General features: G+C 47.5%; 2 protein-coding genes across 3 annotated transcripts in view; both read right to left on the reverse strand.

Annotated features, from left to right (window-relative positions):
* Positions 1-676: 676 nt before the first annotated feature.
* TGOLN2 (trans-golgi network protein 2) lies at positions 677-10,671 on the reverse strand. Its single transcript, XM_043982090.1, has 5 exons — positions 10,642-10,671; positions 10,048-10,153; positions 8,252-9,684; positions 6,140-6,223; positions 677-4,459 (listed from the first exon to the last, which is right to left on the reverse strand). Exons 2-5 carry the CDS (start codon positions 10,097-10,099, stop codon positions 4,454-4,456), a joined length of 1,575 nt encoding a protein of 524 aa, XP_043838025.1. The 5' UTR covers positions 10,100-10,153; positions 10,642-10,671; the 3' UTR covers positions 677-4,453.
* A 5,818-nt stretch (positions 10,672-16,489) lies between these two features.
* Positions 16,490-22,199, reverse strand: part of TCF7L1 (transcription factor 7 like 1) — a 232,773-nt gene continuing 227,063 nt past the window's right edge. For both annotated transcript variants that reach the window (XM_043984462.1, XM_043984461.1), the window contains exons 10-12: positions 22,088-22,195; positions 19,644-19,725; positions 16,490-17,945 (exon numbers count right to left, since the gene is read on the reverse strand). In XM_043984462.1, the coding sequence (XP_043840397.1) occupies positions 17,509-17,945; positions 19,644-19,725; positions 22,088-22,195 (627 nt within the window). In that variant the 3' untranslated portion in view covers positions 16,490-17,508. The remainder of the gene's footprint in view (positions 17,946-19,643; positions 19,726-22,087; positions 22,196-22,199) is intronic.

Below are 22,199 nucleotides of genomic sequence, written 5' to 3' on the forward strand. Positions count from 1 at the left end.
GTCCCCAGGAAGCAGAAACCTCGAACAACTGGTAGAAGTTGCCAAGTGGGAACTTCAGACCTGATGTCAGGGAAAACCCAGCAATGGGAGCTGCCTCAGGAGGTGTGCAAGCGGCCAGGGTCTCTTCCTACTGGAACGTTAGCAGCCCTTGCCTAAATAGCAATGAGATTTCTCCCAACTCTCCAATTCAGTCAGTTTGTAAAACCATTTCTGTACCTGTTATACAAGGAAGTAACATGCGCCTAAAGAATGCTGCTCCCACATATCTATTATTCACGAAGGATTTTTAAATATTTTAAAATATTAATTCGGGGAGCAAACATCCCAGGTATTTCTAAGTTAATAAATAGCTGGCATACTCAGTCATGTTGGATTCTCTCAATACTGTTAAAGGCTTTCATTAAGGCCCAATTATACTTTCTATTCTCTGATTTCTACATACCCTTTTATCATGCAAGAGATCTGGACTGAGTGACATGCCTTGCTCATACAGAACTTTCTACCCATTTTTTCATCTTTTTTTTTTGGCCCTAAAATGAACAGTTTATATGTGAGCCAGCTCTGGAGTGGTCTGAATTTTATATTCTAGAATCGCTCTGGTTTCAGGGCTTCCTTATAAAACCGCCTTCAGGAAGGGAAGCCATTGGCCAGTGGATATAAATCAGCAAACACCAAATAACGTTGAACAAATCAGGTAATTTATTGGTGTCATTTGGTAAAAAGTGAAAGTTTAGAACACTACACATCAATTCACCAAGAAGGAAATGGGTCAGACAACCCCAAAGGGCAATAATGTTAAGAGTCAAATGACTCCATTTTGCAAGGCCAACTTGGAAACCACAGGAACATATACACCAACGAGCGAGAGGAACCTTTAAAGGAAGCTGGGTCTCAATGCAGCTGGAAATGAAAACCATAGCTCATGAAATCCACCCACAGGTGTGGAGAAGCCTCCAGATAAAGTCATTTGGCAAATCCACGCCTGATGTGCAGAGAGACTTTGGGCAGAATGGACCATGGCACTGAAGACTACTATGAGACCCAAACAGGTTTCCAGGCAAAAGCCCGGTCAGTACTGAACTCAGACCTTCTGGCAAGACAGCCCAGCAACTGGGGCTCATGCCTGGTCCTGTTTTAAAACCACATGTACAATGGATCCTGGCTCTGATTCAGCTTCAAAGTGATTTTCAAAAACACAGGTTAAGATTAAAAAAACAACAACAATGGCAGTGAAGTGAGGCAGAGAAAAAAGAAATAATCCACAGTTAAAATAATGGGAGATTTTAAGGAAGATCAAAGAATCTTACCAAAATTCCTTTAAAAAATGAACCCCCACAAAAATTCACCATAAAAAAGAATAGAAATGCTTGGCCAAGATCAGCTGATCTTTGGGGGGCTTTACTCAGCCCTTTTGGAAAGTTATTCCTGACATTTAGTCTTCATCCCCAAATTTCAGGCCAGATTTTGACCCCTAAAAAAGTATTTAAGGAAAAATTTCTGGGGAAATGCCCCAAATTTCCCAAATAACCATTTTGCCCAACAGTCTTCCTTGAGTTTTCATAGCAAAACAATCTTAAGTTCTTTTCTCTATTTCAGCATAACCCACCCTCCCCCCAGCTCTTTCCTCAACTCAAAGAAGCACGAAATTAGAATTTCTCATTTTTATTGGAAACATCAGTCGGACAATGCAACATCATTCTTCCCTAATAAGGTTACACTTCCTCAATGCCATAAAACACTTCTGCCTTCTATTCTCCTTTGGGTGAAGCCAGAAACCTCTAGAGAGCTCAGATCCTGGTCTAATGCCACACTTAGGTGGCAACTTGCCAAATGGCAAATGTTGGCTCCAAAAACTCCAGTATTTACTGAGCAAGAGGAAGATAAGGATTTCAACTGAAAAGACAAGTTCACACCCATTTGAAATGTTTGAATACTGAAACAAAGCCAGCTAAAGTTAGTCAGGGCTAGTGGAGTTCAGAGAAAAGAAGGATGCATGTGAAAGAGGTGGGACCAGAGGGCCCCCTGAAGCAATTGGTCACATTCTAGAGGAGAGGATGGGGGGGAGAGACTGGCAGACTCAAGGGCAAGCAGATCATTCACAGGTTAGTGGTGAGATCGCTCCGACTTTAGCACAAAATAAGTATTTCAACATGGAAAAGTTATGGTTGGAGAGCTACATTGGTACTAGGTTGTTCTTAATCCTGAACACCATGCAAGAAAGCCTGGATTTATTCTGAGGCAATGGGAGGCTTTTGAGCAGAAGTGAAAGGAATATTTTAGGAAACTGGAGCCGTCCTCTGTGCAAGGTGAAGGAAAGGGGGGAAAGAGACTGCAGGAAAGGAGATCAGCTGGAAGGCTACGACAATAATTCAGGCGTGAGATGAGGAGTTCAGCATTAGGTTGATGGCAGTGGAAACTAAACAAAACAAAGACCGAAGTAAGAGACATGTTAAATGAAGAGTCAATATAGTTCTACCTGAGGAGTAACGGGGTCTAGGTAACGGAGAGCGAAAGTGACCCTAAGAAACAGGTTAAGTCAGGAGTGAGGGAAAAGTCCAAAGGATGGGGAGAGTCTGCTTTTAGCTTTGCTGAGTTCCAAGTAACGGGGAGCCAAACAGCCATGGGGAAACATTCAACTAGTAGCTCTAGATCCCGGACTTGGCCTCATCAGGGAGGTTGGGGTTAAAGATATCAAGTCACACAGTGAATGAGTTCCCTGAGCAAGTAGTAGAATGACTAAGTGCTGAAGAATGTTTACTGTTGAAGGGGCAGCATGAAGAGAAGCAAGCAGCAGCAAAGGAGAACAGCTGGAGAGGGAGGAAAAGAATGGAGGATCACAAAAACCAAAGGAGGAAGGACAGGATTCTCAATCTTACTTGTGTGAGAAGCTGAGCAGTGACAAGGAAAATGAGAGGATGATCACCAAAAGGAACGGAGGCAGATAAATAGGAGAGAGACGTGCTACCTGATTGGGAGCAGAGAGGGCAAAACTGATCAAATGAGGGAATAAATTAAAAATGCTCAAGAAATGGGAGAGGATAACTCAAAAAAAGAAAACACCTGAAAAGCGGCAGAAGAAACTGGAGCAAGACTGGAGGCACAGGGAGTTTGCTCTAGAAAGAAGCGACATTTCTTCCTCTGCAGTGAGGGATGACACAAGGACACTGGCTGGTGGAAGCAGAGATGAGGACAAATGAAAATATGCCAGTGAGAGGGCTTGGAGCTTTTTAAATGAGGGAAGCAGGGAGTTCAATGAATGAAATGAAAACATGTTAATTCAAACCAACGTTTTCCCATACTTTGAAAGCAGGAGAGAATTCATGCAACGATTTGAAGTGAACCTTCTGCTAGCTTCCCTGCAATGCACACAATCAGTGTGTGGCCTGATGTTTCCCTGAGGTGAGCTGTTTTGCTCGGGCTTTCCCTTTACCCAAAGTCCTTTGAGGTTTCCCTGTAACAAACTGATAAAAGCAATTATTCTGTGACTGACTGACTTTAAACAAAGTTTCCAGAAGGGACACTACACCTAAGACACTGCCTCCTTGCCTCTTGGGAATTCCCACAGGCCAATGTGTGAGCCTTAATACCAAGGCAGAAGCAGAGCAGCCCCACTCCAGAACCATCAAAGGCTCCCAATCTCCAGAACCCTTGAAAAGAGACCAAGCCCAACTGGCTGGGAAGTTCTTAGGAAAGCTCTAAAAGAAAGGTAATGTCAATGACAAATACAAACTGGGTTTAGTGGGAAATCTTCTCAAAAACTTTTTAATGAAAATGATGTGGTTCTCATGTTCAAATTTCTACTGTGCCTCTGGATGAAAATCTGGACATTTATAAATGAGCATCTTAGAATTCTAAAATCTCTAAACCTAGGGGCTTTGCTCCCAGAAACCCAAGCCAAATATATATTCAGTGCAACTGAAGGGAAAGTTGTTTTCCTGAAGCAATTTGCAAACATTAGAAAGAATGAATAATCTACGCTTGATGGGTAGGAATCCACATGTAGAGAAGAGCTCTCAGGTCCTAAGGCTCTGCCACTTTGGTCTTTACCATCTCTTCAGTGAGTAGGACCCGCTCTCGAGTTAGCAGAGACTAACAGTCAAAGAGTGCGATGCTTCCTGCTAAGGCAAACCTTTTTACCACAAAGCCCCAACAACAGCATATCCTGGGTCATGATTCTCCTTTGGTCACAGCCCAGAAAGCTCTTGCTCCTCTTCACTCACCCGTAGAGGAGGAAAGAATGGAAGAAAACAGTATAACAACCAGCAAACATAAGGAGTATGATTTTATCAAAGTGCAGGTGCGAAGAAGGAACCATTCCCTGCCTTGACTGGCCAAGACTTGCCCAGGAGTCCCAGCTCAGGGAGACAGACAATGCCCAGGGCAGGCACCATTCTTCAGGGCTCTTGTACTTCAGACACAAAGCAGTAGCGTGGGCATATTTCTCAGGGTGAAATCAGATCTAAAACAACAACAAAAACAATGCATCTCATTTCCAAGAATCCTTCTTCACCCCCCACCTTGCTTCTAGCTCTCTGTGATTTTGAAAAACTAACTGCACAAGATACAAAACTGGCTTTACAAATTTAAATGAGAAAAAGGCATACAAATACAGGAGTGGTTAAATGAATAGCAGAATAAAATGGACCTTCGAAGTCAGTTGTTTTTTTTTTTGGTGGGGCAGTGAGGGTTAAGTGACTTGCCCAGGGTCACACAGCTATTAAGTGTCAAATGTCTGAGGTCATATTTAAACTCAGGTCCTCCTCACTCCAGGGCCAGTGCTCTATCCACTGCACCACCTAGCTGCCCCCTGAAGTCAGTCTTAAAAAGCAATCTAGGGGGCAGCTAGGTGGCGCAGTGGATAGAGCACTGGCCCTGGATACAGGAGGACCCGAGTTCAAAGCCAGCCTCAGACACTTAACGCTTACTAGCTGTGTGACCCTGGGCAAATCACTTAACCCCAATTGCCTCACTAAAAAAAAAAAAAAAAAAAGCAGCAATCTAGGGGCAGCTAGGTAGCCCAGTGGATAGAGCACTGGCCCTAGATTCAGGAGGACCTGAGTTCAAATCCAGCCTCAGACACTTAACAATTACTAGCTGGGCAAGTCACTTAACCCCAAATGCCTCACTCACACACACACACACAAAAAAGGCAATCTAGGGGGCAACTAGGTGGTACAGTAGATAAAGCCCCGGTCCTGGATTCAGGGGGACCTGAGTCAAATCCGGCCTCAGACACTTGACACTTACTAGCTGTATGACCCTGGGCAAGTCACTTAACCCTCACTGCCCTCCAAAAAAAAAAAAAAAAAGGCAATTCAGGGCTTGCATTGTGCCAAGGGCCAGTGACCATGAGAGGGCCTATGTGGCCTCCTCAGCTAGGGCAGAGGGACTACGCCTGGCTCTCTCTGTTGGCAGCAAAGAGCAGTTTAGCCGGTAGCTGAGCCCACCCCAAAGGCCAGCCTTACGTGTTCCTTCTCCATTCTGCAGGACGAGGAGAAAGAAGGGGCTGCAGGGCAGCTGCACAGAAGTAGGAACATACTGATGCTCCTCCCACTGAGGCCCTTGGGATGGAGAGAGTTCCATCAGGCTCACCAGCCTCTGGTCAATCTGACACATGCTTGCTCTGGTCTCACCTCTCTAAGAAGATGGGGACACTTCTGCCCCTTGTAACTGAATGCTCCCTCTGTCCTGAACATTTGGCTTAGAAAATCATCAACCCCATGTTCTTCCTAAGCTGTCTTGTTCTCAGAGACAGCTGGATGGCACAAAGGGTAGGGAGGTGGGCATGAAGTCAAGGAGACCTGAGTTTAAATGAGTGGTTTAATCAAGCCACTTTGGGGGGGAGGGGGGCGGGGTAATGAGGGTTAAGTGACTTGCCCAGGGTCACACAGCTAGTAAGTGTTAAGTGTCTGAGGAGGGATTTGAACTCAGGTCCTCCTGAATCTAGAGCTGGTGCTTTATCTACTGCGCCACCTAGCTGCCCCGAGATAATATTTATAAAGTGCTTTGCAAACCTTAAAGGTCTGTATCTAGCTACTTCATGCTCTTCTTTCCAACCTTAGAGATGCTACACAACTGCAGGGTTGGCTTCCTCACCTGAAGTAGTAGCGACCCTCCCAGAGATTCTGGAATTTCTTACCTTCTGGTCCAAGCGTTGGTAGTCACTGGCCTTTGGTCTCCTGGTGACTTTGGCTCTCTTTCCTTCCAGGGCAAAAGCAATGATCTGGCAAGAAAGAAAGAAAGAAAAGTAAACAGATTAGATATAGATACACTAAATGATTTTTAAAACATATTCTGTAAGTGAGACATTTTCCAAGCTTTGAAATCAGAGGTAGTCATTCTGGAGATTTCGTGTCTAAAACTAGAGAACTCTTTAGAACAGAGCACAATTGTCACATCTGGTCACAAAGCAGCAGTTTTCATGGTTGTTACTCATAATGTAAACTTTACATCCTTCACGGCCACTAGGTGGCGCCATAGTGCAAGGAGTGCCAGGCCTATAGTCAGAAAGACTCATCCTCCTGAATTCAAATCTGGCCCCAGACACTTGCTAGCTGTGTGACCCTGGGCAAGTCACTTTACCCTGTCTGCCTCAGTTTCCTCATCTGTAAAATGAGTTGGAGAAGGAAATAGAAAACCACTCCAGTATCTCTGCCAAGAAAACCCCAAATGAAGTCACAAAGAGTTGGACACAACTGAGAAATGACTCAACAACAACATATCCTAATCACTGTGTCAGAAAAAGGAAAGTTCCACTCTTGCAATATTAAATTCACATATTGGTTCATATTTCTAAAATAAAACATTGAAGAAATACTTAAATTCATCTTAGTTACCAACTTCTTTTAATCAGGGAACATATTCACATCAGAAATATATACCATTTAACAGCTAGGTGGCACAGTGGCTAGAGCACTGGCTGTGAAGTCGGGAGCACCTGAGTTCAGATCTGACCTCACTTACTAGCTGTATGACCCTGTCCAAGTCACTTAACCACGATTGCCTCAAACACCTGGGGCTACATCTCTAGTCGTCCTGATATCTATCTTGCCACTGGACCCAGATGGCCCTGGAGGAGAGAGTGAGGTTGGTGACTTGTGTAGCCCCCCCTCACTTAAATCCAATTCACCGCAAATCATGACATCCCCTCACATTGTCATGGTCCTCTTTGAGAATGAAGGACAAACAACCACCATTTAATACAAGGGTTTTTAACTTTGTGTTGTGGACCTCTTTGGCAGTCTTGTGAAGCCTAGGGACTCCTTTCTCAGAATACTGATTGATTACCCATCCATAATTGAAATGTTCAATTTTAGAGGTTAGTAAAAATAAAGATGTCATTTTTTTCCACGTGAGTTCAGAGACCCCATAAAATCTACCCAGGGATCCCCAAGAGGTCTCAGTGCTCCCAGGCAACTAAGACTATCAGTTCTAGATGGGCTGACCATCTTCATTAGTGGAAGGAGTTTCTACTACATGAGCTCCCCACACCAATAAAATCACAGGTTCTACCTCACAGCAACCTTTCCCAACCACTATAAGCAAAATACCAAATAAAAATAAGGTTTCTTAAGTGATCAGCTTGCAAATCTAACCCTATGTAGTCACAGTAATAATAACCCTTTAATAAAGCCCTTTAAGGTCTGCAATCACTTACATGTTGACAATATCCCGTAGTCATATAACTAGACAGCTACAAATTTTCTTCATACGTGACTGAGGGGAGCCCTGTTAAGAATAACATCTCGGTCCTATGAGGTTGGTAGTACAAGTATTAACACAAATATTATTATCACTGCAGCACTTATATTTTGTATTCTTTTTTTTTTTTTTTTGCGGGGCAATGGGGGTTAAGTGACTTGCCCAAGGTCACACAGCTAGTGTCTGAGGCCGGATTTGAACTCAGGTACTCCTGAATCCAGGGCTGGTGCTTTATAAGTGCTGCTCCCAGCACTTATATTTTAACACATCTTTTAAAATCCCATTTTTCCAAGCTGGTTGCTTAATCTCTCATTTTAGACTGGAAGTAATGTAAATTTTCAAGGTTTTTTGTAAGATCTGACACTGAGAGGGCACATTAAGACTAGAGGAAGGGTAGACCAGATATCGAAAGTCAAACTAATAACAGGAGGCTCAGGAAAGCAAAGCAGCTAGCCAGAGCCTGGGATGACAATGTGGACCTAAAATCCCAAGTGACTGAAAGGCATCTGGGTGATACAAAATCTCCTTCCTGATGTAACTCTGAACCCACCTTTCGCTTGTTGTGATAGGCGATGTACAGGACAGCTACCAGGATGGCTGCTGTGACCAGGTAGGCAAAAAAGTGGCTGCTCTCCGAATTCTCCTTGCCTGGGCCATTCTCCTTCGAATAAGGACTGCCGTGGTCAATGCTGTCTGCAGGATGATTCCCGTTGGCGTCTGTTCTGGATGACTCTTCTTCATAACTGTCCTTTCCTGCCACCTGATTGGCTTCTTGCTTGGTGGGCTCATCCTCTTCTGGATTGGTGGGCTCACCCTCTTCCAGGTTGGTGGGCTCACCCTCATCTGGGTTGGTGGGCCTGTCCCCCTCTGGGGTGTTGGGCTTGCCCCCCTCAGGGGTGTCAGGATTGTGCCCCTCTGGGGTGTCGGGCCTGCGTCCCTCTGGGGTGTTGGGCTTGCCCCCCTCTGGGGTGTCAGGATTGTGCCCCTCTGGGGTGTCGGGCCTGCGTCCCTCTGGGGTGTTGGGCTTGCCCCCCTCTGGGGTGTCAGGATTGTGCCCCTCTGGGGTGTTGGGCCTGTGTCCCTCTGGGGTGTTGGGCTGGCCCCCTCCTGGGGTGTCAGGATTGTGCCCCTCTGGGGTGTCGGGCCTGTGTCCCTCTGGGGTGTTGGGTTTGCTCCCCTCTGGGGTGTCAGGATTGTGCCCCTCTGGGGTGTCGGGCCTGTGTCCCTCTGGGGTGTTGGGTTTGCTCCCCTCTGGGGTGTCAGGATTGTGCCCCTCTGGGGTGTTGGGCCTGTGTCCCTCTGGGGTGTTGGGCTGGCCCCCTCCTGGGGTGTCAGGATTGTGCCCCTCTGGGGTGTCGGGCCTGTGTCCCTCTGGGGTGTTGGGCTGGCCCCCTCCTGGGGTGTCAGGATTGTGCCCCTCTGGGGTGTCGGGCCTGTGTCCCTCTGGGGTGTTGGGTTTGCCCCCCTCTGGGGTGTCAGGATTGTGCCCCTCTGGGGTGTCAGGCCTGTGTCCCTCTGGGGTGTTGGGCTGGCCCCCTCCTGGGGTGTCGGGCTTGCCCCCCTGTGGGGTGTCAGGATTATGCCCCTCTGGGGTGTCGGGCTTGCCCCCCTGTGGGGTGTCAGGATTGTGCCCCTCTGAGGTGTCAGGCCTGTGTCCCTCTGGGGTGTTGGGCTGGCCCCTTCCTGGGGTGTCAGGATTGTGCTCCTCTGGGGTGTCGGGATTGTGCCCCTCTGGGGTGTCGGGCTGGCCCCCTCCTGGGGTGTCGGGCTGATCCTTTCCTGTCTTGGTCCCCGCACTGTTTCTTACGTGGATGGTCTGCTCCTTTTCCGTGTCCTCCCCTTTGTCATTCTTGGCCTTGTCATTAGCCCCGGGGTCGAGCCCCGGGGCCGAGTCGGTATCCCCCGGGGGGCTGGCCGGTTTCTGGGGAAGCGAGGTGCGGGAACTTGCTCCTCCACCCCCCGCACCATCACTGCCCTGGGCTCCTGAAGGGAGAGAACGGGAGGCGGGGGGTCGTGACAAGGCTGGAGGGGGGAGGCTTGTGACAGGTGGGGGTCGTGACAGGGGTGGGGGTCGTGACAGGGGTGGGGGTCGTGACAGGTGAGGCAAAGCGGCGGGCAGGTCGGCAGGGAGGGCGGCGCCGGGGCGGGAGAGAGGCTGGAGTCGTCCGGGGCCCTCGGGTGAGGAAGCCGGGAGGGTGGAGGCCAAAGAGCGGATGTCCCGCCGGGCCGGGGAAGGGCAGGCCGCTGTCCGGCTCGGCTCGAGGCCGGGCCCCAGGGGCTGAGGGGGAGCGGCGCTGGGCTGGGCCTAGGTTCGGGTCCCGATAGGGGTGGGGGGGGGGTCCTTACCGGTCGCGATAGCAACAAGCCACAGAAGCGCGAACGGGCGGAGGAACCGCATCCTGCGGGAGCCACTGCGCTTCCGCCCACGCACACTCTCGCGAGATCAGCGGGCCTGCGGCGGGATCTTGACGTCACGACTAATCGTTCTGGCTCCCCGCCCCACTGCCTGAGCGCGAGATCGAGGCCTCTTGCTCTCCCGCCCCGCCTCCCAGGGGCGTGGCCTTCCCAGAGCATTCCCGACCATACAATTCTGATGCATTAAACACCTTTTAGGGACTAGATTACTTAGCGACAGCCCCCCAAAAGGTCCGGGTTCAAATTCTGCCTCTGATCCGTATTCATCAACCAGCAATCTCTAGGCCACTTTCTAAGGCCCTAAGTGGCAGGGAGGTACCAACCTGGCCCGGTAGCGGGGGCTTCCTACTCTGCTGGTCCCGAGCCTCCAATCTCTGAAGTGCATGTCCAGTAGACATCTTATACTCAGATCTTTTCTCCTAAACGCTCCTCCCTCTTCCCCATTACTGTGGAAGGCACTCCCATCTTCCCAGGCCCTCAGGCTCCCTACCGAGGAGACATCCTGGACTCTACCCCCTCTCTCACCTTCCTTAATCCAAGCTGTTGCCATGGTCTGTCTATTTCACCCCTGTAGGATATGTCGTAGATTTCACTTCCGCTGCTTCTCTCTCGGATTTCACCTCTGCTGCATCTCCAGAACACTCTCTCTTCTCTTCCCTGACCCTGTCCCAACCCTGGTGCAGATCCTTATCACCTCACACCTGATTACCTCAGTAACCTGTTGGGGAGTCTCTCACCACTACAATCCGTCCACCATTCAGCCACCAAAGTAATTTTCCTAAAGCACGGGTCTCACTCATCATGTTACCTCCCCATTACCCCAACACACACTCAAAAAACTCCAATGGCTCCCTGTTGCTTTCAGGATCAAATTTTTTTAAAAAATCCATTTGGCATTCAAAGCCTTTCATAACCCAGCCTCCTGCCTTTGCTTTCTTCTAATGCTTTGCTTCCTCATTTGTACTCTGATCCAGTGACCCTGGCCTCCTGGCTGTTCCACAAATAAGACCCGCCACCTTTCTGCTCTGGTCATTTTCTTTTCTTTTTCTTTTTCTTTTTTTTTAGTGAGGCAATTGGGGTTAAGTGACTTGCCCAGGGTCACACAGCTAGTGAGTGCTAAGTGTCTGAGGTCGAATTTGAACTCAGGTCCTCCTGACTCCAGGGCCAGTGCTTTATCCACTGCGACACCTAGTTGCCCCCTCTGGTCATTTTCTAGGCTTGGAATGCTTTCCCTCCATCAACTCCGATGATTGACCTCCGTGGCTTCCTCGAAGTTCCACTGAAAACCTCATCTTCTGCAGGAAGCCTTCCCCCACCTCTCAATTCCAGTGTCCTCCTTTCCTCTCTTGCTTATTTCCTACTTATCGTGTATATTACTTGCTTTGTATATATTTGTTTGCAGTTAATTTCCCCCATTAGATTGTGAGTTCCTTGAAGGCAGGGACTGTCTTTTGCCTCTTTGTATCTCCAGGGCTTAAGTACCATGCTGGGTATGTAGTGGACAATTAATAAATATCGATTGATTGGTTATAGCAGTGTTGTCTCCCCCTAATTGAATGTGAATGGAGCGAAAAAACAAAAACAAAAAAAGAACGTGAATGGGGCAAAGTGACGAAGAGGAGAGGTCCAGAGAGTGAGATGAGTCGGGAATGAAGTGAGCATGGCCAAGGCCTCTTCTCAAGGGGCAGTCCAGAGCAGAGTCACTAAACAAGAGAGTGAGAATTAAGGGGTTCAAATTTAAATTTAAAAACTTAGCACATAACAGCCTATCCCAGCTATTCAACTTTTAGACGCTAGAATCCTTCAATAAGCAACTCTCTGTGTTTAATACTGGAGGCAGCAATGGGGTAGAGAAGAGAAAGGCTGGCTTAGGAGTCAAGACCTGGGTTCAAATTTTGCCTTTGTGTGACCTTGGACCAGTCACTTATCCTCAAAGACTCTTAAGTGGCAGAAAAGGTGCTGATCTGCAGTGATAGAGGGAGTTATCTCACCCGGACACCTGGAGTTCTATACAGCAATGATATCCCTGGTCAGGGCCAAAAAAGTCCCAAACCACAAAATTGTGCCTCCTCTCAGGTCTGCATCCTCCTTGCTGCAGAGCTCCTTCTCTGGCCTCAGGTAAGATGCATGATAGCTGTTTACCATCCTATAAGAAAGCCCTAGATGAGCCTAGAAATCCTTGACTAGTAAAGCCCCTTGGTGGCTTTACCACTGGATACAAGAGGAGGACGGGAGGCCAGCACCTGATTTCCAAGTATACCCAGTTACCAAGAAGGCTTGTTTCTAGAAAGGGAGAATCAGGGTGTTCATCAGAGCTGAAATTAGGGCAGGTCAGCAAGGGCTTTGCCTCAGGGCACCAAACTGAGCAGGCACTAACAGTACTTGCAAGCCATCTATGGCATGAAGACAACAAAGCTTGGCACCTCCTTACCCGAGAATAGTTAGTGAAAAGAAACTACCAGAGGTGGGGGGAGAGGAGGTAGGGGGATCTCTCAACTGACTACCCTGCCTCCCCCAACATAAGAAAGTCCAGTGGCTCCCTGTTGCCCTTAGTCAGTCATTTAGTCAGTCAATAAATACCTATTAAGTGCCCACTCAGGCACTGTGCTGATATCACTGTGCTTTTGTATCAGTGGTGATACAAAAAAGGCAAAAACCAGTCACTGCCTTCAAGGAACTGACAATCTTTATTTATTTATTTTTTTTAGTGAGGCAATTGGGGTTAAGCAACTTGCCCAGGGTCACACAGCTAGTGTTAAGTGTCTGAGGCCGGATTTGAACTCAGGTACTCCTTTGAAGTCAGGTACCCCTGACTCCAGGGCCAGTGCTCTATCCACTGCACCACCTAGCTGCTCCAATCTTTAATTCTTGAGGATAAAATGCAAACTCCTTGGCTTAACATTTAGAGCTTTTCACATTTAGAACTTTGGATTATTGTTCCTGATTTATTTTTTATTATTCCTGTTAACACATTAGACCAGTGGTTCTCAAAGTGTAAACTATTTTCATAATAATGTTAAAATGTTTTCATTTACGATGAGGCAAATATCAACAGATATAATTCACATAAACAAAGTTCTCTGAGGGGTCCTTTCTAATTTTTAAGAAGGTAAAGGGGTCCTGTGACCAAAAACTTAGAGAGAACCACTGCTCTAGACTATCTAACCCAGATGACCATTTGGGGTTCCTCTTTGTCATTTCCCAATATGATCTAATTGGATCCGATTAAATGGGGTCAAAGGAGACAATATGTAAAGTGTTTCATGAACCTTAAAACTCAATTTAAATACTATCTATTATTATTATTATTGTGGCAGCTAGATTGCACAGTATATAGAGGGCTGGGTCTAGTGTCAGAAAGACTCATCTTCCTGAGTTCAAATTTGGCCTCAGACACTTAGCTAGTTGTATGACCTTGGGCAAGTCACTTCAACCCTATTTGCCTCAGTTTCCTCATCTATCAAATGAGCTGAAAAAGGAAATGGCAAACTGCTCCAGTATCCTTGTCAAGGAAACCCCAGATGGGGTCACAAAGAGTCAGACATGACTGAAAACAACTGAACAGCAACACAGAGATAATCTCCAAACTAGCCTGTCTCTATCTTGTTTGTCCATAGTTGTTCACGTGTTGTCTTCCCCCATTAGATTGGGAGCTCCTGGAGAGCAGGGACTGTCTTTAGCTTTTCTTTGTCCCACCAGCTTAGCACAGTGCCTAGCACATAGTAGGCACTTAATAAATATCGATTGACTGATTGGCATATTTCCTATGGTTTGGCTGCATAGAATTTAGCCCAGGGCTGGCATTGCTGGTAAGACAAAAGTAAAAAGTTGCCTACATAAAGAGGTTGGCTACAAAAGGGTGGTGGGGGGGCATTTAGCCACATCATGGTTCATCTCCTCCCACCCTCTCTCACTTTACAGAAGAAAAAATCCAGGCTGAGATAGGTTGACTAAGTTACTTGCTTCGAGTCACACAGCCGGGATTTGAGATAGGACTGGGATTCCAGTCTAACTGATTGATTCAAATCTAGCATTCCATGGATAACTCTAGGCTGCTGCCACCTCGTCTCAGGGACCTGATGTAAAAAGTTGGGCAATAGGGAGCGGAAGAGTATACGGAAGCTAGAGAAGAAGAGTCCCAATCCCTTTTTGGGGAGGGTGGAGTTGCACCAGGTGTGTGTGTGGGGGGGGGGGGGGCGCGGGACACTTAAAGCAAAAGATGAAGTCACCCTGTGGCCATGGTTTGCAGCTACTCCCAGGGTTGGGAATGGTTGGGTGTTCACCCAGCTTGGCTAATTTCTAAGTTAGAGAAGTGGGCTGGTGGCCAGCCTTCTCACAAATGGAAATGTGTTTGTCCTTATTCCAAGGAGGAAATAGTTTAGAGATCCCATCCTGCTCTGTAAGCCCTGGGGTCTTTTCCCCACCCTCAAAGATACCCTACTGCCAGGGTCAGTTCAGGAGGGGAAGTGAAGGCATTCAGTTAGCATTATAGCTCCCATATAGCTCATGCCTTCCTTTTCTAAAGAAGTTAGGGCGGCTGGCATTTATGTGAATGTGTGACTGATTTCCTCAATGGGAGGCACTCCCACTATAGAAATTTGCCTCACCAGCACTGTCTTAATTAGTTACAAAGGATTTCTCTCTCTCTCTCACTCTCTCCCCCCTCCCTCCTTCTCTCCTCCCTTTCTGTCTCTGTCTCTCTCTCTCATACACACACACACACACACACACACACACACACACACACACACACACACACACACACACGGATTTAGAACTGGAAAGAGAACCTCAGGAGTCACCTAGGCCAATCCTTTCATTTTATAAATGAGGAAATTGAGGCTCAGAGAGCTAAAGTGATTTGCCCCCTTTCACTCAGGTACCAAGGAGCTGGAATTCAAACCCAAGTCTTTTTGACTCTCTAGCGGGTGACCTCCTCCCAATGCCCCACATGCCCCTTCTCCCTGGGTATGGGGAGTTTTGAGTTTTCATATTTTTTTTTTTTGCAGGGCAATGACTTGCCCAGGGTCACACAACTAGTGTCAAGTGTCTGGGGCTGAATTTGAACTCAGATCCTCCTGAATCCAGGGCTGGTGCTTTATCCACTGTGCCACCTAGCTGCCCCTGAGTTTTCATATTTCTATCCACAGAACTTAGGACACTAGCATGCTAGGTGCTTAACTGCTTCATTGATTGGTCTGAGCAAGCTTGGTAGAAATTCAATGACATGTTGGGAATCATACAACTCGACTCAGAGGCCAGATTTGACCCCCAGCCTTCCTGCCTCCTCTACCAGTCCATGCATCAGACCTGTTTCCTTGGTTCTTTACTAACCTGAAAATTTTCAGGTTTTTTGTTGTAGTTGTTTTTCTGGGCAATGAGGATTAAGTGACTTGCCCAGGGTCACACAGCTAGTAAGTGTCAAGGGTCTGAGACTGGATTTGAACTCAGGTCCTCCTGAATCCAGGGCCAGGGCTTTACCCGCTGTGCCACCTAGCTGCTCCCCAACTTTTTTTTTGACAGCTAGCAGGCCAAACAGCCTGGTGTAATGATTGGAATGACGCCACCTACTGGAGACTTGCTGTGGAGAGCTCCACCATGAGGAAAATGCCTCAGAGGCATTGTGGCTTTTCCTTGGCGTCAGGAAATGACGTTTGCTCATGGGTGCTGTCTATCAAGTCTACCAGCCAATCAACTGGAGAGCCTCCTATGGTCTGGGAGGAGACAGGGAGGAAAGGGAGCCTGCGCAGTGAGCGCTGGCCCTTTTGGCTTCCGGACTTGATGGTGGTGGCGGCAGAGGACTTCACAGGAAATTTGAGGAAAGATAAGAATGCCAGGCTGTTAGAATTCTGTTCTCAATCTTTTTCTTTCTATTTTCCAATAAACCCTTAAAAACCTAAACTCGTTTTATCAGTGATTTTTAGTCAGTTTCCCCAAACTGGGGGAACACATTAGAATCCACATTTAGAATCTTAAATTACACACTGGGGGAGCCCATGCTTCCTTGGATTGGATCTAGAGAGCCAGAACAAAGCAAACAGTGGCCCCAAGGACACATCCAGACAATAAGATTATTCACATCGACTTGAGAAGATGACTTTTTTAGTCCAGAGCCCAGTAGCTCCAGGGGCCCTTGCCTGCACTTTGGACACAGGAGCCTGGCAGTCCAGCTGGGGCGGCTCCTCTAAAGGATCTGGGTGTGACAGTCTCTGGAACCTTCTCCCCTCATCCCTGCCACCCTCCCCAATGGGAGGGGACATTGTTTTTGGTTCTAACTCACAGAACCTGGCGCATGACGGGCTCATCGTGTATATTTATTTGCCCAGTAAATGGAACAGTTGAATGGAAGACACACATACTGAGGAGGGCTCTTGCAACTGCAATTTTATTTTCTTTTGTGAAAATAATGTGACAACTGGGAGTTCAAATTGCTCCAAAGACATAAAAACAAAACAGAAATACACACAAAAAGAAGCATGGTGGGGGATAGGGAGGTGAGAGGGAGGGTCTCAAAACTTTGGCAGACTATGTTAACCTGGTCCTCGCCAAGGGGCTGGGCCTTGGGGGTCCAATCCTCTCCCCTGGGACCATGAGGATGAAGTTTGGACTGGACATGGGAGACAAAGAAAATGCAGACATTTTTGTGGAGAAGGTGTCTCCCATCTGGCACACCTCCAAATGTTGAGGGCTAGGGCCAAACTGCTCCAGAGGAGCCCTCTTGTCAGAGGATAGAGGAGAGATTCATGTCATAGTCATGGAGTCTGGGGGTAGGGGAAGAAAGGAGGTGGCAGGGTTAGGGGCGGGAGCAGGTAGATAATCCCATTGAGGACGGGAGATGCTAGTAGGGTCATTAGAAGACAGCTTCTTGGTGGACGGCTTAGCACCAGGCAGAGGACCAAGGTTGGGGAAGGCAGAGACATGAGGCATGTTGGATACTGAGAGCTGAGCCTAGGGAGGGATGAATACCTAGGGGTGGGAGAGACAGGAAGAGGTACCAGGTAGGGAATCACAGGGATTACAGACATGCAGACCAGAGAGAAGAGGGAGGGATGGAGGTAGAGAAGGGGTGGGACTCGGGGGAAGAGAGATGTCTCTTCTGCACAGGTCAATCCACCATAGCACAGAGAGGATAACAAACTACTTTTCAGGTTTTTTTTTTCCTTGTCTTCTTTTTTTTTTATTTTTAATTTTTTTTTATTTAAAAAAAAAGAGCTCTTGAAATCAGCTACCGTTTACATCTACAAAGTGTAAAGTGCTGCTGTTACCAGACACTTTACCGAATAGTCCAGAGTGGTCAAATATTGACCAATAAAGTTTCCTTTTTATTTTTTCTGAATCGCTACTTCTGGAGGAGCCCCTTGGCAGCAAGGAGAGGACGGGGCAGGGTAGGCTTTAGTGAGCAGATTTGGTAACCAAGGAAAGAGGCTGGGCCTGTAGCCCAGGCAGGGCCTGGTGGGCATGGAGAGGGGCCTGGAAAGAAGAGGGTGAAGTCAATAGAGTTGTGGGCACGGAGCTCAGGGGGAGGGGCCGGGAGAGGAGGGGAGGCTGGCTGCCCATGGGGCCGGAAGAGGCAGCTGCAGCGGCCTTGGCAGAGAGGAAGGCGGCCGAGTGGAGGGCCAGTTGGGCCCGGGCCTCTGGCTTGGTGGTGAGGGAGAGGGGCTGGGCTTGCTCCGAGTGAGTGGCCGCCGGGGCGGCTGGAGAGGCCAGGGCAGCAGAAGGGGTGGCTGGGGAGTCCAGCATGCTCCCATGTGAGGAGGCAGGGCTGTCACACGGCTTCTCAGGAGGTGGGTAGTGTAGACACGGCTTCTTGTTCCTGGAGGTCAGAATAGCTGGAAGAAAACAAGAAGGAATTTTAGGGGGTTAGGAGAGATGCAGGCTTGGGATGGAGAGAAGAGATCTGAGGGACAGGAATACGGAATCTATACAGCAACTACAGTATGGTCAGGTAGCTGGAGTCCCAGAGAACAGTGCTGGGCCTGGAGTCAGGAAGAGTAGAGCTCAAATCTGACCTGAGACAATTATTAGCTACGTGACCCAGGGCCAGTCACTTGACCCCTTCCTTCCTCAGTTTCCTCAACTGTAAAATAGGGATAATAATAGCACCCACCTGTTAAGTTTGCTGTGAGAACCAAATGACATAAAATTTGTAAAGCATTTAGGACAGTGCTTGGCACATAACTGCTTAATAGTTCTTTAATCTTTTGCCCAAGACAATAGAAGCTTAGGTGGAGCTAAAAGACCCGAGTTCAAATCTCTCTCAGACACTTATCAGCTGCGTGATTTCTGGCAAGTCTCTTAACCATTAAGTTCCAGTTTCCTCAACTATAAATGGGCATAGTAAGACACGCCTATAACAGCTATTTTGAGAATCAAATTAAGAGAATGCATGTAAAATACTTTGGAATCCTGAAATCATAGTGATAATTACCAGCTATAATAATAGCAATAACAATATAATTTATCATCGTTGTTTTCTGAAATGCAGGGATCTTTGAGAAAGGTCATGAGCATCTCATATAAGAGGAGAAAGCAGCTAAGCTAAAAGAGCCAGGGAAGTGGTGTAAATAGAAGGCTGGATGTTCCTCTGTAAGACCTGGGTTTGAATCCCACCTCTGACACCTACTAGTTGTGTGACCATGAGCAAGTGACTGAAGCAAGTGTTCTGTGCCTTAGTTTCCTCATCTCTAAAATGGGGATTGCAATGATGATGGGGATGATGATAAATACCAGCTATGCCCCCTTCACTTGATTGCAAGAACATCAAACATCAAGGAATTGAATGTCAGGCCCTTCGCAAACTTGAAAGCCCCATGTAAATGGCAATTATTAATATGATTGTCACCCAGCTCCCTGGAGTCTGGGGAATGAGGTACCCCAAATATCTTTGGATGTGGGAAGGGTAACTCCCTCATTATGCAGATAACAGAGCAGGGGCCAGGAGGTAACCTGTTCCACATCACCCCGGGAGATTTGAATGCAGGACCTTGGACTCTAGGCTCAGGGCTCCTCCCACTGGGTCATTCTGTTTCCATAGACATTTATTGAGTACTTTAAGACTTGCAGAGTGTTTTCCTCACTGTGCTTAGCACTGGCACACGGTACGTGCTAGATCAATGTTTATTGACTGACTGACAGCAAGGATGGAGGGCTGGCATCAGAGTCTAGAAGTCTGAGCCCTGACATACATTGTCTGTGTGACTCTAGACAAGCCAGGCTGCTCTGCAGAGAAGGTGCTGACCTGTATTGGGGGAAGGAGTTTCCTCACTGGGAGCTCTTTATGTCAGTGAAAATGCAGGATGGGTTCAGAACATAAAATTCCTAACAACCTTGATGGAAGGTAGAAAACTTATCAGCGTGCCCAATTTACAAGGAAGGAGTCACACAGGTACTAAGTACAGCCAACAATGCCTCCTCCACAGTAGGGGATAGAGAGCCTAGCTCCTCCTTCGGTCTCCATGACCCATGGCCCCACCCCTGGTGTCCAGGGAGAAATGGAGAAAGGGTCATCAGTGTAAGGAGGGACTCACTCTCAGCCTCTTGAACTTGTGGCTGTGGCTGTGGTGGAGGCTGTGACAGCTGCTTCTCACGTTTTCTCTTCTTCTTCTTGCCCTGAAAAAAGAAACCCATGGAGAGATGATGGCGTTAGAGACATGGCGGCCGAAGCCCAGCCTGGAGGAGCCCACAGGAAGAGAAGGTAGGGAGAAGGGGGCCCCCTATGCCAGGGTTTCCTCTTTAACAATGAGACCTCCTCTGCCTTTCCCAGGGGGCCTCAGACTCTTGGTCTTTCTCTCAATGGTGACTTCCCTTCTACTCTGTCTCTTATAGGGCTCGGAGCCAGGGAGATCTAGGTGCTAATGGTGTCTCAGACACTTTTTTTTTTTAAATTTCTTTTTTTTTGCGGGGCAAGGGGGGTTAAGTGACTTGCCCAGGGTCACACAGCTAGTAAGTGTCAAATGTCTGAGGCTGGATTTGAACTCAGGTACTCCTGAATCCAAGGTCGGTGCTTTATCCACTGCACCACCTAGCCACCCCCACCTCAGACACTTATTAGCTGTGTGATTCTGGGTAAGTCACTCTACTGCTTGGTGCCCAGTTACTCTTGTTTAAAATGAAAGGGTTGGAATCCATAAACAGTCCCTGCCTACAGAGAGCTTATATTCTAATGAGTAGTTGGTGGAGGAGGACTCACATGTTCTTACAGACCTTTCCCTCTATCTAGGATTATAGGATCATAGATTTAGAGAAGGAAGGGACCTTAGAGGTCAGTTAGTCCAATCTCCTCATTTTATGGTTGAGGAAACAATGAACCCAAGAGGTTAAGCATCTTGTCTAATTAAGGTCACATAGGTTAGCTAGGTAGGGTAATGAATAAAATGCTGGAGTCAGAAAGACTGTTCTCCCAGAGTTCAAATCTAGCCTCAGGGGCAGCTAGGTAGCACAGTGGATAAAGCACCCATCCTGGATTCAGGAGTACTTGATTTCAAATCCATACCTGAGTTCAAATCCGGCCTCAGACACTTGACACTTACTAGCTGTGTGACCCTGGGCAAGTCACTTAACCCCCATTGCCCACAAAACAAAACAAAAAACAAATCTAGCCTCAGGCACAACTAGCTGTGTGACCCTGGGCAAGTCACTTAATCATGCTTGCTCCAGTTTCCTCATCTATAATATGAACTGGAGAAGGAAATGTCAAGCTACTTCAGTATCCTTGCCAATAAATCCCCCAGTGGGGTCACAAAGAGTCAAACACAGCGAAAAAATGAGTGAACAGGTATTAAATTGCAGAGATGAGATTAGACCCAAGCTGTCTTCACAATCTAAGGGACCCCAGGCTTTTAAAGCCATCACACGGCTCAGACTTCCCCATGGCCACAGCTACTTTCTGAAACCTCTAAGCCCAGGATTCCTGGCAGTTGGAATGGACCACATAAGCTCAGTATGTATGAGTCAACAGTGTGATTCAGCCACCAAGAAATTTTTTTTTTTTTTTAAGGCAATGGGGGTTAAGTGACTTGCCCAGAGTCACACAGCTAGTAAGTGTCAAGTGTCTGAGGCTGGATTTGAACTCAGGTACTCCTGAATCCAGGGCCGGTGCTTTAACCACTGCGCCATCTAGCTGCCCCCTAGCCACCAAGAAATTTAACGTTGTCTTTGGTTCAGGAGGAGATGGTCCCATTTTATTCCGCTCAGGTCAGACGCATTTAAGGAAGGATATCGATGACTGAGATATCCTGAGAAGGATGAGTACACCAACAGGTCTTGAGGTTAGGCCAGATGATCTACTAATGGGTATTCTGGAGAAGGGAACACTCAGGCAGGAAGAAAGACATCCCCTCCAACAATCTGAAGCGTTGTTACTCATAAGAGGGATCTGACTTGTGCAGACTCAGAAGCATTGGTGGAAATCACAGAGGCAAATGAGCTGACTGAAAATAAACAGCCTTGAAAAGTGGTCACTGAGGTCATCCATCAAAGGCTGTTTGGAGGAAGCCCTGTGGACTCTGCTAAATAGAGTGGATTCTTCTTCAGGTAACTATTGGGCTAATTGTTTCCAAGGCCCCTTCTAATTCTCGGATTCTAATTCTGTAAAGCAGAGGGGATGCCTGGAACTTAGGGCCACCCCCAACGTAATTCCACGTTTCCTTAAGCAGACTTTTCTTTCTCTCCCTAGACCTGTGTGTTCAAGGTATAGGGAACTCCATCACCCTATGCAGACAGACCCCTAACCTGCAACTTAAATCTTACTCAGTTACTCAGAGCAATTCGAGGTAAAATGATTTGCCCATAATCACATGGCCAATATGGGTCAGAGGAAGGACTCAACCCCACATATTCTTGGCTCCAAGGACAGTTGACCATATGCTTCTTGCCTAACCTTCTTAATTCCTGGAGACTGACTAGAGCTTCCCAAATCCCCTCTGGTGAGTGATTCTCACAAAGCTTCTCCTGGCCTCGGGTGGACACTTACGTAATTGTCCCGTGCTGACCAGGTGGGATAGAGCTGGGAGTGAAGCTGCCTCTCTTTGCGAGCCAGCTCGTAGTACTTGGCCTGTTCTTCCCTTGAGAGTGAATGCCACTGT

The sequence above is a fragment of the Dromiciops gliroides genome, chromosome 2 (genome assembly GCF_019393635.1).
Source record: "Dromiciops gliroides isolate mDroGli1 chromosome 2, mDroGli1.pri, whole genome shotgun sequence".
Taxonomy (NCBI): domain Eukaryota; kingdom Metazoa; phylum Chordata; class Mammalia; order Microbiotheria; family Microbiotheriidae; genus Dromiciops; species Dromiciops gliroides.

What these genes read in the sequence shown, in the direction of transcription:
- TGOLN2 (XM_043982090.1), bottom strand. Translation starts at nt 10,099, where the DNA reads ATGCGGTTCCTCCGCCCGTTCGCGCTTCTGTGGCTTGTTGCTATCGCG. An exon ending in GCTTGTTGCTATCGCGACCG is followed by an intron (nt 9,685 to 10,047) that starts GTAAGGACCCCC and finishes CTCTCCCTTCAG; the next exon opens with GAGCCCAGGGCAGTGATGGT. An exon ending in CCTATCACAACAAGCGAAAG is followed by an intron (nt 6,224 to 8,251) that starts GTGGGTTCAGAG and finishes CTTTCTTGCCAG; the next exon opens with ATCATTGCTTTTGCCCTGGA.